The sequence below is a fragment of the Sorex fumeus genome, unplaced genomic scaffold (genome assembly GCF_029834395.1).
Source record: "Sorex fumeus unplaced genomic scaffold, SorFum_2.1 ptg000125l, whole genome shotgun sequence".
Taxonomy (NCBI): domain Eukaryota; kingdom Metazoa; phylum Chordata; class Mammalia; order Eulipotyphla; family Soricidae; genus Sorex; species Sorex fumeus.
This window is the reverse complement of record NW_026606182.1, coordinates 4,494,411-4,508,194: the sequence shown is the minus strand read 5'-3', so window position 1 is coordinate 4,508,194 and position 13,784 is coordinate 4,494,411. Positions and strand designations below refer to the sequence as shown.

Sequence of the window (13,784 nt, the reverse complement as noted above, 5' to 3'; positions counted from 1 at the left end):
CACATCATAAAAATATGTATTTTTGCTCCACTCAGTGGTACTCAGGGCTTACTCCTGACTTTGTGCTTAGGGATCACACCTGGCGGGGCCTGGGGGGATTATATGTGGTTCCAGGGATTGAACCTCGGCCAGACGTGTGCAAAGCAAGTAACTTACTAGTTGTACTACTGCTCCGACTCCATAAAAACATTTTTAGAAAAGCAAGGTGCTTTTTTGTCTTTTTGGGTCACACCCGCCGATGCTCAGGCCTTACTCCTGGCTCTGCAGGCATTACTCTGCACTCATGAATCCTGGCAGTGCTCAGGGGACCATCTGGGATGCCGGGGATCAAACCTGGGTCAGCTGTGTGAGGACAAATGCCCTTCCTGCTGTGCTATCGCACTGGCTCCAGGTTTCCAACACAGAGAAGCACACAGCCATCAAATGCTTCCCCAACTGTATGACAGCCATGAGGTGACAGGGTCTGGCCCAGGTTCACATTGCTCCAATGGTAGCAGCGAGCAAAAACTGTTACAGAGGACTCGAGGCCACAGCTAGAGGACAAGCTGGGCTCGGCTTCAACTCCTGACAGGAAGAAAGGTGCTGATTTGGAGGAAAAAAAAAAATCAGAACAAAGCCCAATTCATCTATTTTATAGTCTTCATCCGGAAGCTTAATGAACCGGCTGGATCTTAATCTCAATTAAGATACAATGTTCACGACAGTTTTTTCTTTCTGACCTTCACAAAAATTATGAGGCACACTCAAAGTTTTTGTTGTTTTTCTGTGTTCAGGGATCACTCCTGGCCGGGCCATATGAGGTGGTGGGCATCAAACCCTGGCAAGATGCGTGGAAGGCCCCCTATCCGCTGTACTATTTCTCCAGCCCCTACCCTGAGGATTTCAAGTCGCCACAGAAAAGTACTTTCCTAATGTGGATAGCATGATAGCATGATTATGGGAAGTGAGGTTCATTTTTTTGCCAAACGGGCCAGAGGTTCACTGCATCCTTCATCTAGATGGTACTAACAGTGATTCAATCATTAATTTAATTCATGTGAACACCTGAAGAAACTTTCTCAAATCATAATTTTCATTAAGGAGAGACTGGTATGTATATACTGATTTCACTTAAGACTCGGGGAGGAAAATGTGTGTGTGTGTGTGTGTCTGGAGATGAGGGTGGGCTGCTGCATCCAGAAGTCTCAGGGATTCCTCCTGGCTCGGCACTCAGGAGTCACTCCTTGCAGTACTTGGGGAACCATATGGGATACTGGGAATAGAACCTGGGTCAGCTGTGTGCAAGGCAAGAGCATTACCCAGTGCACTATTGCTCTGGTCTCCTTAGGGAGGAAAATGTGGGTCTTGTCTGTACTATGATTAAGATTCAGGGGCTGGGGAGGTGGCTCAAAGGGCTGAAGTACAAACTTTGCGTGGTGGGTTCTGGTGCGATCCCCACCGCTGCATGGATTAATGGGCCCAGGGAGAAGGCTCAGCGGTAAGACACGTGCCTTGTATACGTTAAGTCCTGGGTTCAACTTTTCCAAGTTTTTAGTGAGATTCAGGGGTGAGGGGTGGGAGTGACAGAACAGGACACTTCTCTTGCACCCAGCACAGCCAACCTGGGTCTGATCCCCGGCATCTCAAATGGTCCCCCGAGGCCTGTCAGGAGTGATTCCTGAGCACAGAGCCAGGAGTAACCTCCAGTTACTCCCAAAACTAAACAAAACCAGAAAAATTTTAGTCAGATTTAGAGGAAGAAAAAGAAGTCCTTGTTTCCAGTCTATAAAGAAAAAAAGGCCCCGAACCACGAGAGGGTGATCGTGTCAGAGGCCCCGGGAGCAAGAAGCCCCAGCTGTGGGCTTACACCTCAGGGTTCAGAAGCTGGAGCGAGGCTGGCAGCAGTCAGCCGCTCCAGAGTGACTCAGAGGCGAGCAAGGTCAAGTGCCAGGGGCGCCACTGCTGGGCACGACAGGTACAGCCTCTGGGCTTGTCACAGCATCTCTGCCTTCTCAACAGTCACTGCTGGTCTGCTCTGGGCCAGTTTCTTGGCTCTGCTGTAAGGGCCAACCCGGCGCATCTTCTAGCCCAGTCTTGACCTGCTCCCAACCATGGCCCCCCTGCCTTGTGTCCTTCCTGGGGCCCCCCTAATCGTGTGCTTGGGGCTCAAAGGGGTCTTGTGGTTCCTGGCTGAGAAATTCTGTCCTAGACTGTTTCCTGAACACAAACCTCTTCTTTAGGTACCAACAATCAATACGTTTTATACATGTCGGGCTCATAAACAGGTTTAGAGAGATGTAAAGGGTCAGAGAGATCTCTGCACAGAGGCCTGGGTTTGATTCTCAGCACTACATAGTCCCATGAGCACTAGCCAGGAGCAGTCCCAGAGCATCACTATGTGTGCCCCAAAATATTAAAAAAAAAAAAAAGACGTGAATATATGAAATCTTTTCTTTTTTTGGTGAGGGGTATAGTGGGAGGTTTTGAGCCATAGTTGGCGGTGTTTAGGGCTCACTTCTGACTGTGTATTCAGGGTCATTCCTGGCAGTGCCAAGGGACCCTACTGTGGTGTGCCAGGGCTTAAACCTGGGTCTGTCACATGCAAGGCAAGTGACTTAAAAATTATAAAGAGGTTTCCTCAATAACAAAATTTCTCTTTCTGTGAGAACTTGAGCCATACACTGTGGTGCTCAGGGGGCATCCCTGACTCTGCTCAGGGACCACATCTGGAAGTACTCTGGGGTCCATATGTGGTACTGGAGATGGGGGACAGCTAAGTGCCCTCTCTGAGGACTATCTCTCCAGACTGCATCACACAAATCTTACTAATTTTTTTTTCTTTTTCGGCCACACCCAGTGATCCTCAGGGGTTACTCCTGGCTCTGCACTCAGGGATTACTCCTGGCGGTGCTTGGGGAACCATATGGGTTGCCGGGGATTGAACTCAGTCAGCCGCGTGCAAGGCAAACACCCTACCCACTGTACTATCGCTCCGGTCCCACAAATCTTATAAATTTAAGCAAAAGCAGAAACTAAGGACCTGGAGAGGAGATACTTTTCTGTTCACTTAAAATGTGTCACCTGCAATGCATGGACATTAGTTAAGTAACATCTTTCTTTACATCTGAAATTTAAACTTGCCTGGATCATTAATTCTTCAGAATTAATGATAGTATATAGTTTTATAACAGTTTAAAAACCAATTTCCCAGATTTCAACCAATTGAAAATAAGGACCATATACATGCCTGCATGCTTTCATACAGACATCCCACTCCCGAGCAGAACACATACGTCCACGGACACACGGCAAGCACATGGGCAGGGATGACGGCGTGCGCCTCTCTCGACCCTGAGGCGCACGTGAGTTGCGGTGAGGGTCAAGAGGCCCTGCCGCAGATCTGCTCGATGTCGTTCAGCTCCTTGGGACAGTCCGCAGAAAGGATGAGAGGCGAGTCCTCAGTCACCACGACGTCGTCCTCAATCCGTACACCCAGGCCACGGAATTTCTCTGGGGCATCTCTGTCATCTTCCGGAATATAAATGCCTGAGAAGCAGAAAAGGAAAGTGTTGCTCGGCCTTCCCCTTGCTCTTCCTGGCCCTCTTGGTGGTAAGGAAGCAGGAAGGCAGGAAGGCAGGAAGACGGTGCCTTCCTGGCGTGAAGATCACTGGAGTCGACCAGCGAAGCTCCATCTTGTTATGAGAAACAGACAGTGCGTGCTGGGGCTCCCCCCAAAAACTTTTATAATCCCCGCTGTTTATTGGAGAAGTCAAATTACAGAAACAGTGGGATGTTAAATAGGGAAGTTCTGGGGCTGGAGCGGTAGGGCGTTTGCCTTGCACGCGGCCAACCCGGGTTCAATTCCCAGCATCCCATCTGGTCCCCTGAGCACCACCAGGAGTGATTCCTGAGTGAAGAGCCAGGAGTAACCCCTGTGCATCGCCAGGTGTGACCCAAAAAGCAAAATAAATAAATAAATAAATAAATAAATGAAAAGGTATGGGTTCAGAGAGAGAGAGAGAGAGAGAGAGAGAAAACAACGGGTGACAGAGCTGGGTTTAATCCCCAGCAGCGCATACGGTCCTCTAAGCACTGCAAGAGAGCCCTGAGCAGAGGCAGGGGTAAGCCCTGAGGACTGCTGTGTGTGATGTGGCCCCAAATTCCAAGGGACCCCGAGCCTCCCTCAAAAAAAAAAAAAAACTATCCCTTCAACACTGGCTTCACCATCCTGTTTCCCCTAGTTTACTTGGGTCAGTCTGGGTGAAAATGATGATTCTCGCCCTGAGGCCACCGTGATGGCCCCAAGGGACCAGGGGCCACCGGTGTTCCCTTACCTGGCTCCACGGTGACCACCATGCCGGGCTGTAGTGGCAGAGACCGGGGAATGTCCGGCGTGTCATGGACATCCATCCCGAGGTAGTGGCCCACATGGTGAGGGCAGTATCTGCGAGCCGCCTAGGATTAAAGTTACCTTGGCATTATTAGAGTGGTGAGGGGCATCTGCGCAGGTTGAATCTGGTGAGATACAGCTCTTCCCATTCCCATGGCTGCGTGACTCATCTTTAACCCACCGCTGATAAACCAAGCCCCCTCCCGGGCGTGATCCTGCCAATGTCACGGTAATGAAGTCATACTTCCATCCTTGCCACTTACTACACTAACACACATCCTAGGAACAACCATGGCAAATAAAAACCTCCTGTCAGGGAAGGACAGGGCTGTGCATCTCACAGCCACTGTGGAGTCAGCACGAAGCATCAAATACCAGAACAACTAGTAGGCACTTGTCAGCTTGGGCATTTCCATTCGTTCACGCTCTCCTGGGCGTCTGGAGAGGTAGAGGAGAGGGGAGCGCACTTGCCTTGCATGCAGCAAACCCAGTTTGATCCCCAGCACCCCATATGGTACCACAAGCCTGCCAGGAGTGATACCCGAGTACTGCCGGGTATGGTTCCCCAAATAAAAACAAAACAAACAAACAGCTTTATTGGTCTAAGCGGGACGAAGTTCTGGCTTCTCCTGTACTGAAGGAACCTGCAGCCTTAGGTGGGAGGTGCTACGGGGAGTGTCAAGCCGAGGCTGTCTGTCCTTCCTCAACACCACGGCACTGTGGGTGTAGTGACACTCACTAAAGATCGAGCCCTGAGTGTAGCGCTCAACACTGTCACCGAGGCGACAGGCACTTTCTGCTCCAACCTCTACCCTTACACCGCTGCGGTGGGAGGATGAAATGTCACCTCCCCTCTTTGTGTCCTTCCCTAGGGCCTGCTGCAGACCTCATTTTATGTTTTCTGGCCAGAGTTAGGGAGCAATGATCAGAATGTGCCGCCATCTTCTGGAAGGAAAAAGTACTGACTGCCTTTGTTTTAATCCTCGTCCTACCTGAATTCCCTCACACAGGTGAAAGAATCACAATGCCCGTTTCTATTCTAGACGCAATCTGCTTGGGACAGGTGAGGGCCCAGCACCTGTCGTGCTCCTTAGGACGGGGATCAAAAGGAGTTGGGTACCTTGAAGGCGCCGCCGTCCTGCGTGTCCTTCAGGACGCCCAGCTCTCGGAGCTTCTGTCCGATCAGGGTCAGCATCATGGAGTAGACGTTCTCCAGGCTTGTCCCGGGAGAGCAGAGAGTCAGACAGTCCCTCTGGACCTCGAGCACGGCTTCGTAGAGCTCTGCCTGGGCTGCTGTGAACCTGGGCAGAAGACGCAAGAGCCTGAATGCTGAGTAAGCTCACTTGGTGGGAAGCTGGCTCCTAAGTTTGGCCAGAACCCCCCCGAGGTGATGATTCCAGCGCACAGCTGAAACCCGCACGTTCCCTGTGTCAGTACTGATGGGACGTGCCGGAGCCCGTGGAGCTGGGGTGTCCCTCCGCAGGACGTGAAGCTCACCCCTACCCTTTCCAAAATCAAGAACCAAGACATGAGGTGATGGAGCGATAGCACAGCAGGTGGGGCGTTTGCCTTGCATGTGGCCGATGTGGGTTCAATCCCCGGCATCCCATAGGGTCCCCTAAACACCGCCAGGAGTAATTCCTGAGTGCAGAGGTAGGAGTAACCCCTGAGCATTGCTGGGTGTGACCCAGAAAGAAAAAGAAAAAAAAAAAGAAAAAAAAAAAAACCAAGACATGAGTCAATAACTTGGTTACTAGCAACTCAATAGTTTCTCATGACCTTCAAGGGGAAATTTCTTAGTGGTGATACTAGGAAAATCATAGGGGAATAAGCTGGTGGGCATGGGACAAGGCCAGCGCCCCGAATCTCTGTTCTTTCTTTTTTTGCTTTTTGGGCCATACCCGGCGATGCACAGGGGTTCCTCCTGGCTCATGCACTCAGGAATTACTCCTGGCAGTGCTCGGGGGACCCTATGGGATGCTGGGAATCGAACCCAGGTCAGCTGTGTGTAAGGCAAACGCCCTACCGGCTGTGCTGTCGATCTGGTCCCCTCTGCTCTTTCTTGAACCCGAAAATATCCCTTTCCCAGCTTGGACCAAGATGCAGCAGGAAGGTACCGTGGGAAGCCCTACCTGCCATTGACAGGCCAGGTGCGGGTGATGTCACTCACGTAGCACGAGGACTCACAGCCGCCATCCAGCAGCACCATCTCGCCATCCTGGAACAACAGGACACAAAGAAGAACTAGAAGTTGTTGTTTCTTTTTCTCCCTTTTTGTTTTTGGGCCATATCCGGCAGTGCTCGGGACTTCCTCCTGGCTCTGCGCACAGGAGTCACTCACTCTGATAGTGTGATGGTGCTCGGGGGACCATATGGAATGCTGGGGATCGAACTCGGGAGGGCTGCAGGCCAAGCAAATGCCCGACCCTCTGAATCTCCCTCTCAAGCTAGATTGTCTCAAAAACCAGATTGTCTAGTTTATTTATTTTAAAGGTTGTTCAGGAATAGTAGACGACAAAAGAAAAACAAACAAGATTAAAATACAAGGGCCAGAGATATATCCAGGGATTAAAGTGCTTCCCTCGTATTCTGTTTTACAAACCTGACACTGTATATGGTCACTGGGTACCACCAGGAGCTTTTCCCGTGCAGAGCCAGGAATAAGCCCTTAGCACTGCTGGGTGGTCCCAACCATGCCCTTCCAGCACCCCCCCCAAAAAACCCCAAAACATGGGGCTGGAAATAGTATAGTGGGTAGTGTGCTTGCCTTGCTCATGGCTGATTGGGGTTTGATCCCTGGTACCCCGTATTGTCCTGAGCCCCACCAGGACTAATTCCTGAGTGCAGAGCAAGGAGCAACCCCTAAGCATCGCCTGGTGTGGCCTAAAAAAACAAAACCAAAAAATCCAAAACACAACTTTTAGGGGTGAGAGGAAGAGCTCTGCACGCGGGGTCAGCTCCTGGCGCCTCAGGTCCCCTGAACACTGCTGGGGGTGGCCCCAGGCATTCTGTGTGGCCCAAACACTGCTCACCCCTCCCCCAAAGATAATTAAGAATAAACTTCGTAAAACTTTGCCTTAATATCTGGTTCTCAAACATGTTTGGTCCCTACCTTTCACAAATCCTGGGGAATTTATAAAATGAAACGAGCAAAGGTTTTTAGAGGAAGAGACTGGCTCTATTTTCTGGTTTACTGTCCTTATCTACTAAGCAGGCATGTTGACAAAGGCCACTGTGCCAATGTAGGAATCAAATGAGGTGATGTCTGCAAAAACGTATCAAATAATAAAGTGCTCTATAAGTGGAGTCTATTTTTTCCTTTAAAAAAAAAAAAAGGCCACAACGAGCAGTGCTCAGGGCCGACTCCTGGCGGTGCTTGGGGGGTCATACAGGGTGCCAGGAATTGAACCCATTTGGCTCTGTGCAACACACAATATCCCGCTACACTACCACTCCGGCCCCAATGAACGGTGGCCATTTTGAGAGCTGTAGGTCAGGGAACCACGAAGAGCTTTTTCTCCAAAGGTGTCTGGAACCAGGGCCACAGCCTCGAAGGAACTTGCATACCTTGATCAGTTGGTTGTTCTTCACATAGTGCAGAGTGTTCGAGCGGTTCCCTCCAGCAACCACGGGCGGGTAGGCCAGGATGTCTGCGCCTCGGGCCCGGCACTCAAACTCGAACTGAAACACAACAGCTAGATCAGCCGGACAGCATGACCGGAAGAGGATGCCCACGGCTGCTCAAGTCCAGGCTCTTCTCAACGGCCCAGCCCTCCCTCCAAGTGGGCATCTCGGACATCGGTGGAGAACGAGCTGTCCAACACAACTCTAAAAGTTTCAGGCACGGTGATTTGTAATACTGTTAATAGGGTTTCATGTATCCAGTGTTCCAATGCCCGACCTTCCCACTGCAGTAGTCCAGTCTTTGTAAAGGCCATACCTGGTGATGCCAGGAGTTAATCCTGGCTCCGCATTCAAGAATCACTCCTGGCAGTGCTCAGGAGACCATATGGGGTACTAGGTCAGCTGCGTGCAAGGAAGGTGCCCTGCTACTGTAATCTCTCTCCTGACCCCCCACCCTCATTTCTGGCTCTGGGACCACTCTCAGCAGTGCTTCAGGCCTTACTCTTGGCACTGTGCTAAGGGATCACTCCTGTTGGTGCTGGGGGAACATATGTGGTGCCAGGGATCAAACTTGGGCTGGCTGCATGCAGGGCCAGCATCCCACCCACTGTACTACTGCTCCAGCCCCAGTAGCCCAATTTCTTTCTTTCTTCTTCTTTTTTTGCTTTTTGGGCCACACCCGGTGATGCATGGGGGTTACTCCTGGCTTTGCACTCAGGAATCACTCCTGGCGGTGCTCGGGGGACCATATGGGATGCTGGGAGTCGAACCTAGGTCAGCCGCATGCAAGGCAAATGCCCTACCCGCTGCGCTATTGCTCCAGCCCCCCCCCCCCCACCCGTAGCCCAATTCTAAAGCTGTAACTACAGTTTATTTCTTTTAATGCCCTACCCGCTGTGCTATTGCTCCAGCCCCCCCCCCCCCCAGCCCAATTTCTAAAGCTGTAAAGGTAAAGGCCCTCCCGTTGATCGTCGATTTGCTCGAGCGGGCCCAGTAACGTCTCCATTGGAGACTTTGTTGTTACTGTGTCTGGCATATCGAATACTCTCGGTAGCTTGCCGGGCTCTCCGAGAGGGGCGGAGGAATCGAACTTGGGTCGGCCATGTTGGCCGCTTGTAAGGTGAACGCCCTACCGCTGTGCTATCGCTCCAGCTGTAACTACAGTTTATTTCTTTTATTCTCACCCCAGTCCTGTCATCCCATTATTGTATCTGTTCTGTTCTTCTGAGTGCTTTCTACCTTTGCCCTGATTTTCATGCCTCTAGTTCAGAAAACAAAACCTTTGGTCCAGGCTGAGACTAGAGAAAGTCATGTAAAGTAACTGTTTATTCTAATTTAGATACATACTAGAATAGGGCTTGCATTCCCAACCACAGTTCTGAGTTACTAATTTCAACCTTCCAAGTTTCAACCAACCTCTATGTTCTGGAAGAAGTGAAAAAGGAGGCCAGGCAAGGAGTCAGCTCCACTAATTCCATGACAACCTAGTATGTATGTGGGGCATTATAGTACGATGAACAATCTTGTCTTCACTAACTCAAAACTCTGGGCACGGGGACTTAAATGGCTGGAGAGCATGCTTTGCACGCAGTACCCCTAGCATCCACTTGGTCCCCAAGCACTGCCAGAGGGACCTGAGCAGCACTGGGGACAGCCCCAAAACTAAAATAATTATTCTTGGGCTGGAGTGATGGTACAGTGAATAAGGCGCTTGTTCCGCAAGCGGCTGACCCGTGTTCAACATCCCATATTGTTGTCCCCTGAGCCTGCCAGAAATGATCCTTGAGTGCAGAACCAGGAGTAAACTCTGAGCACTGCTGGGTATGGGCCAAAAATAAAACAAAAATCCCCAATTATTCTTTTCTCACTTTTTTTGGGTCACAACCAGCGATGCACAGGGGTCACTCTTGCCTCTGCACTCAGGAATCATTCCCAGCCGTGCTTGGGGGACCATATGGGATGCTGGGAATCGAACCCGGGTTGGCCTCATGAAAGGCAAACGCCCTTCCCGCTGTGCTATCGCTCCAGCCGCTCTCCTATCATATCTTTATTTGTCTATTCTACCCGGCAGTCTTTTAGTTTTTAGAGTGTATTGGAGGCCTCAGGGCAATTCCTGGTGATTCTTGGCTAACCGGGTTCAATGGATGGGACAGAGAAGGCACTGCTGTTGCGGGTGTTCTATGGTGCTGGGGATCACCTGGACACCTTGGCAGTGCTTGGGGGTCTATAGGAATATACTTGGCAATGCCCGGGGGGCTATGTGGTGACAGATATGGAGCCGGGGGTTGGCTGCATGCACAGTGAATGCCTTGATCATAGTATATCCGTGTCCCACTACTTTGTAATGTTCTTCATTTACTTGTTGTCTGCATATTTTACACTCATCTGATAATTACCAGACATGGTCCTCTCTATTGATAACCAGGTTACTTTCATTAAAGTCAAATCAATAGAATGAGTCACGCCCAGGAACCGCTTCTGGCTTTTTCTATTTTTTTTTCCTACTTTGATTACATTCATTATTTCGACAAAAAATGCACTATGATTGTTTAAAGTTTACATCCAACAATCAGAACTGCTGAAAAGGCATTGTGAAATAATTTGTTTTCTACAGCTGGTTATGAGAACCATATGATGTCGTGCGGCTGCTATTGCGGCCGCACGATTTTGGATTTCTGATATTTTACTTATTAAGTCTGGGAGGGATCTCTGCCAAGAGCCAGATAATTACGAGATTGGTTTCTGTGGCTCTGGAGCCATGACTATGCCGGAAAGCCGCTCGTGGGGGGCAACTCGTGGCCTCGGTAGGGTGTGAAGGACGAGCCGGGAACGGCCTCCCCCCTTCCCATGAGGTTGCAGTTGCCCGTCACTGCCGGCTCATACCTGGCTTTCCAAAAAGCCACAAGGTGGCCGCCATCTTGCTGCCCAGGGGGAAAAAGGCAGAAGGTAGCAGCACCCCGTCCCTCCCGGGGAGGCATGGTACCATCAATTAACACATAGTCCACTCATTTTTCTGCCGCAAACTGACCTCTGGCTTTTTCAAGTAAGCTTTTTTCACGGGCCATGATCCAGAGACTCATAAATAAATCTTGAATGAAATCAACAAGTTGCAGAGATTCTTCCGGACCCCAAGCAAGGCCAAGTCATCTGGAGCATCCTGGAAGTGGGGCAGTTGAGCCCAGCAGCTGCCTAAACAGAACCCCAGCAGCCAAAATCCTTCACACTCCACAACTGTCACCATGCTCCCAGCTGGACTCCACTGCTTGGGTTGAGCCTCATCCAGAAATTAATTTGCTGGAAACTTCAGGTTTGGTGATTGAAATCTCCAGGCTTTCACTGAGTGGGGGATGGGCAACCTCCCCCCATCTCCCTGTATTTCGGGAAACGCTGGCAGTCCCACACGTACCCCAAAGCCGAGACCCATTAAAAGTTGAACTCCAACTCAGCTCTATAACACCATTAAAAATTTTTGATTTCTTGGAGCGACAGCTCAAACTCTTGTTACACTGATACACCAGGAGGAAGCACACCAGATTGGATGGGATGTAACAAAGATGAACAAAGTATCAACACAGAAGGCTCAACCTGTAATGTCTTAATAGCTCTGTGGTGAGATACACAATCTTCACTAACTTTCTTCTGAGGAAACATTTTTTGATCATTGTTTTAGCAAATTATAACAAGCAATATAAAAAAATAAATTATTGAGGGTCAGCTATGGCGGTAGGCTTAAAGGTAGCTAGGGAAACTGGAGATAATGGTGGAGGTGCAATGGTGGTGGGGTTAGTATTGGTATACCAAATGTCTGTAACAAAGCGCCATGAACAATTTTGTAAACCACAGTATTTATGTAAGGTGTAAGGGGAAAAATAAAATGAAAACAAAACAAAACAAAACAAAACGTAAGAACTTTAGTTTTCCTCCATCAAACCAGTCCGGGTCTGGGCGCTCACCTTGGCGTACAGGAAGCCTTCTCCCACGGGGGCCTTGCTGGCAGACATGGTCTCTATGAAAGCCTGCAACGGAGAGAGCGTAAGAAACAGCTTGTTTGCTTAAAAAATTAGTATTAAAAGAAATACTGTTTGTGGGGAGCCACACTCAGCTGTGCTCAGGGCTTACCCCTAACTCTGCAGAGCCTAGGAAATGGCTTCTGGGGACCCTATGGGGTGCCGGGATCAAATCTGGCATTATTGCTCCAGCCCACCCCCTCAAGTAATCATTTAAAAAATACCCCCTCAGGCCTGAGAGAGTTCAGCAGGTAAGGTGTGGCTTACACTCGGCTGACCCACGAGAAAGCAAGCATCAACCTCCTTCAGCTGACTTTCATTCACCCTTGGCCAGAAGGTGGAGCTCCAGCCAAAGGAAACTGGGCTATTCTATTTTTTATTTTCCACTTATTTTTCGGTTCGGGGGCCACACCCAGCTCCTAGCCGTGTTCAGGGATCAATCCTGGTGGGCGCTGGGGATGGAACACCGGGTTAACTGCCTGCAAGGGAACCATAGCTATGGCTTCTCTAATTTTCATTTTTGCAGCGCTGAGATCAAACCCAGGGCTGCATGTGTGCAAGGCAAGTGCCCTGCCGCTGAGATACATCCCAGACGAAGACACTCGAAAGAGTAATGTCCCTGTCTTCTCTTTTTATTTTGAGCCACACCCAGTGATGCTCAGGGCTTAGTCCTGACTCTGTACTCGGGACCATATGCGATGCAGAGACGCGAACCTGGGTTGGTCACATGCAAAGTAAACGTCATGTACCATCTCTCTGGCCTCACACAGCTGGGAATGACACAGCACCTGGAGCACCCCAAGTGGGGCTTCCCACCTGACTTTGATTCTGGATCTCAGGTTATGAAAAAGGATTTCCAGACTTTCCTAGCAATTTACTCATAAGGGCTTAAAACTAAGCGGCTGTGGACAGCTCATTTCCTCACTGCGCACACTTAAATTCCCACAGTGAACCCCGAGTCAGGCAGCTGGCGGCCGCCGAGGACGTCATGCTAGAATAGCTTATTCCACCTATCCCAGAGAAACCCTCCCATGGTGGGATGGTGGGAGGGCACCAGAGGCTGAAGCCGTAGCAAGGAGAGGCAGCGCCAAGGTGGCACTGAAAGTAGGTCCACAGTCCACACAGGGTCTCAAAATTACAAACCGGAAATGGTCCCAAATTAAAATTGCTGGGCTCCGAGGACGGGCGGGGAAGGGAGAGAACAGCACCCAGCCCGAGCCCGCGAGGCCGCACACACCGGGCAAACCAGCAGCAGCCTGCCCTGCTCCCTGCGTGAGGAGCGCAAACAGGGCGACGGGTCCGAGTCTTTTTACAGGCGACTCGAATCTCCCTGAGAAGCCCTGAGACAGTCATCGAGACAAGCGTCGTGCTGGGGACATGCCGACAACGAGCACGATGGCAGCCTTACCCATTACGTGTCATAGACAGTCCTGTGCCCTGTTATCGCATGAGGCTGAGGACAGCCAGCTGGGACGCCTGCGTCACTGACAGGAAGAGAACCAAGTAGAGCTTGGTCGGCCACACCCCGGAGGTCAGGAGAAGTGTTTCGGCTGGTTACGGAGTGCCACAGAGCAGGGAGAAGTCTGTTCACAAGTGACCACCACTCAGGGCATCTAGAGCTGGGAATCCCGCGGCTCCAATTTCCTTGGTTTTGAGGCCGCACTAGAAGGGGCTCCATAGCTACAGCCAGCTGGGTCCCCGGGCCACTCCTGGTGCTCAGGTACTGCGCGCGGCTGCGGGCACAGGAGCTCAGTCTTTGTGGCTTCAAGTCAATTTCTTCTTCT

At 50.5% G+C, this 13,784-nt stretch overlaps 1 protein-coding gene across 2 annotated transcripts in view; it reads right to left on the bottom strand.

Annotated features, from left to right (window-relative positions):
• Window positions 1-13,784, bottom strand: part of XPNPEP3 (X-prolyl aminopeptidase 3) — a 34,857-nt gene continuing 21,073 nt past the window's right edge. For both annotated transcript variants that reach the window (XM_056137449.1, XM_056137450.1), the window contains 6 exons: window positions 11,947-12,009; window positions 7,937-8,050; window positions 6,502-6,587; window positions 5,490-5,670; window positions 4,314-4,434; window positions 1-3,525 (listed from right to left, as the gene is read on the bottom strand). In XM_056137449.1, the coding sequence (XP_055993424.1) occupies window positions 3,359-3,525; window positions 4,314-4,434; window positions 5,490-5,670; window positions 6,502-6,587; window positions 7,937-8,050; window positions 11,947-12,009 (732 nt within the window). In that variant the 3' untranslated portion in view covers window positions 1-3,358. The remainder of the gene's footprint in view (window positions 3,526-4,313; window positions 4,435-5,489; window positions 5,671-6,501; window positions 6,588-7,936; window positions 8,051-11,946; window positions 12,010-13,784) is intronic.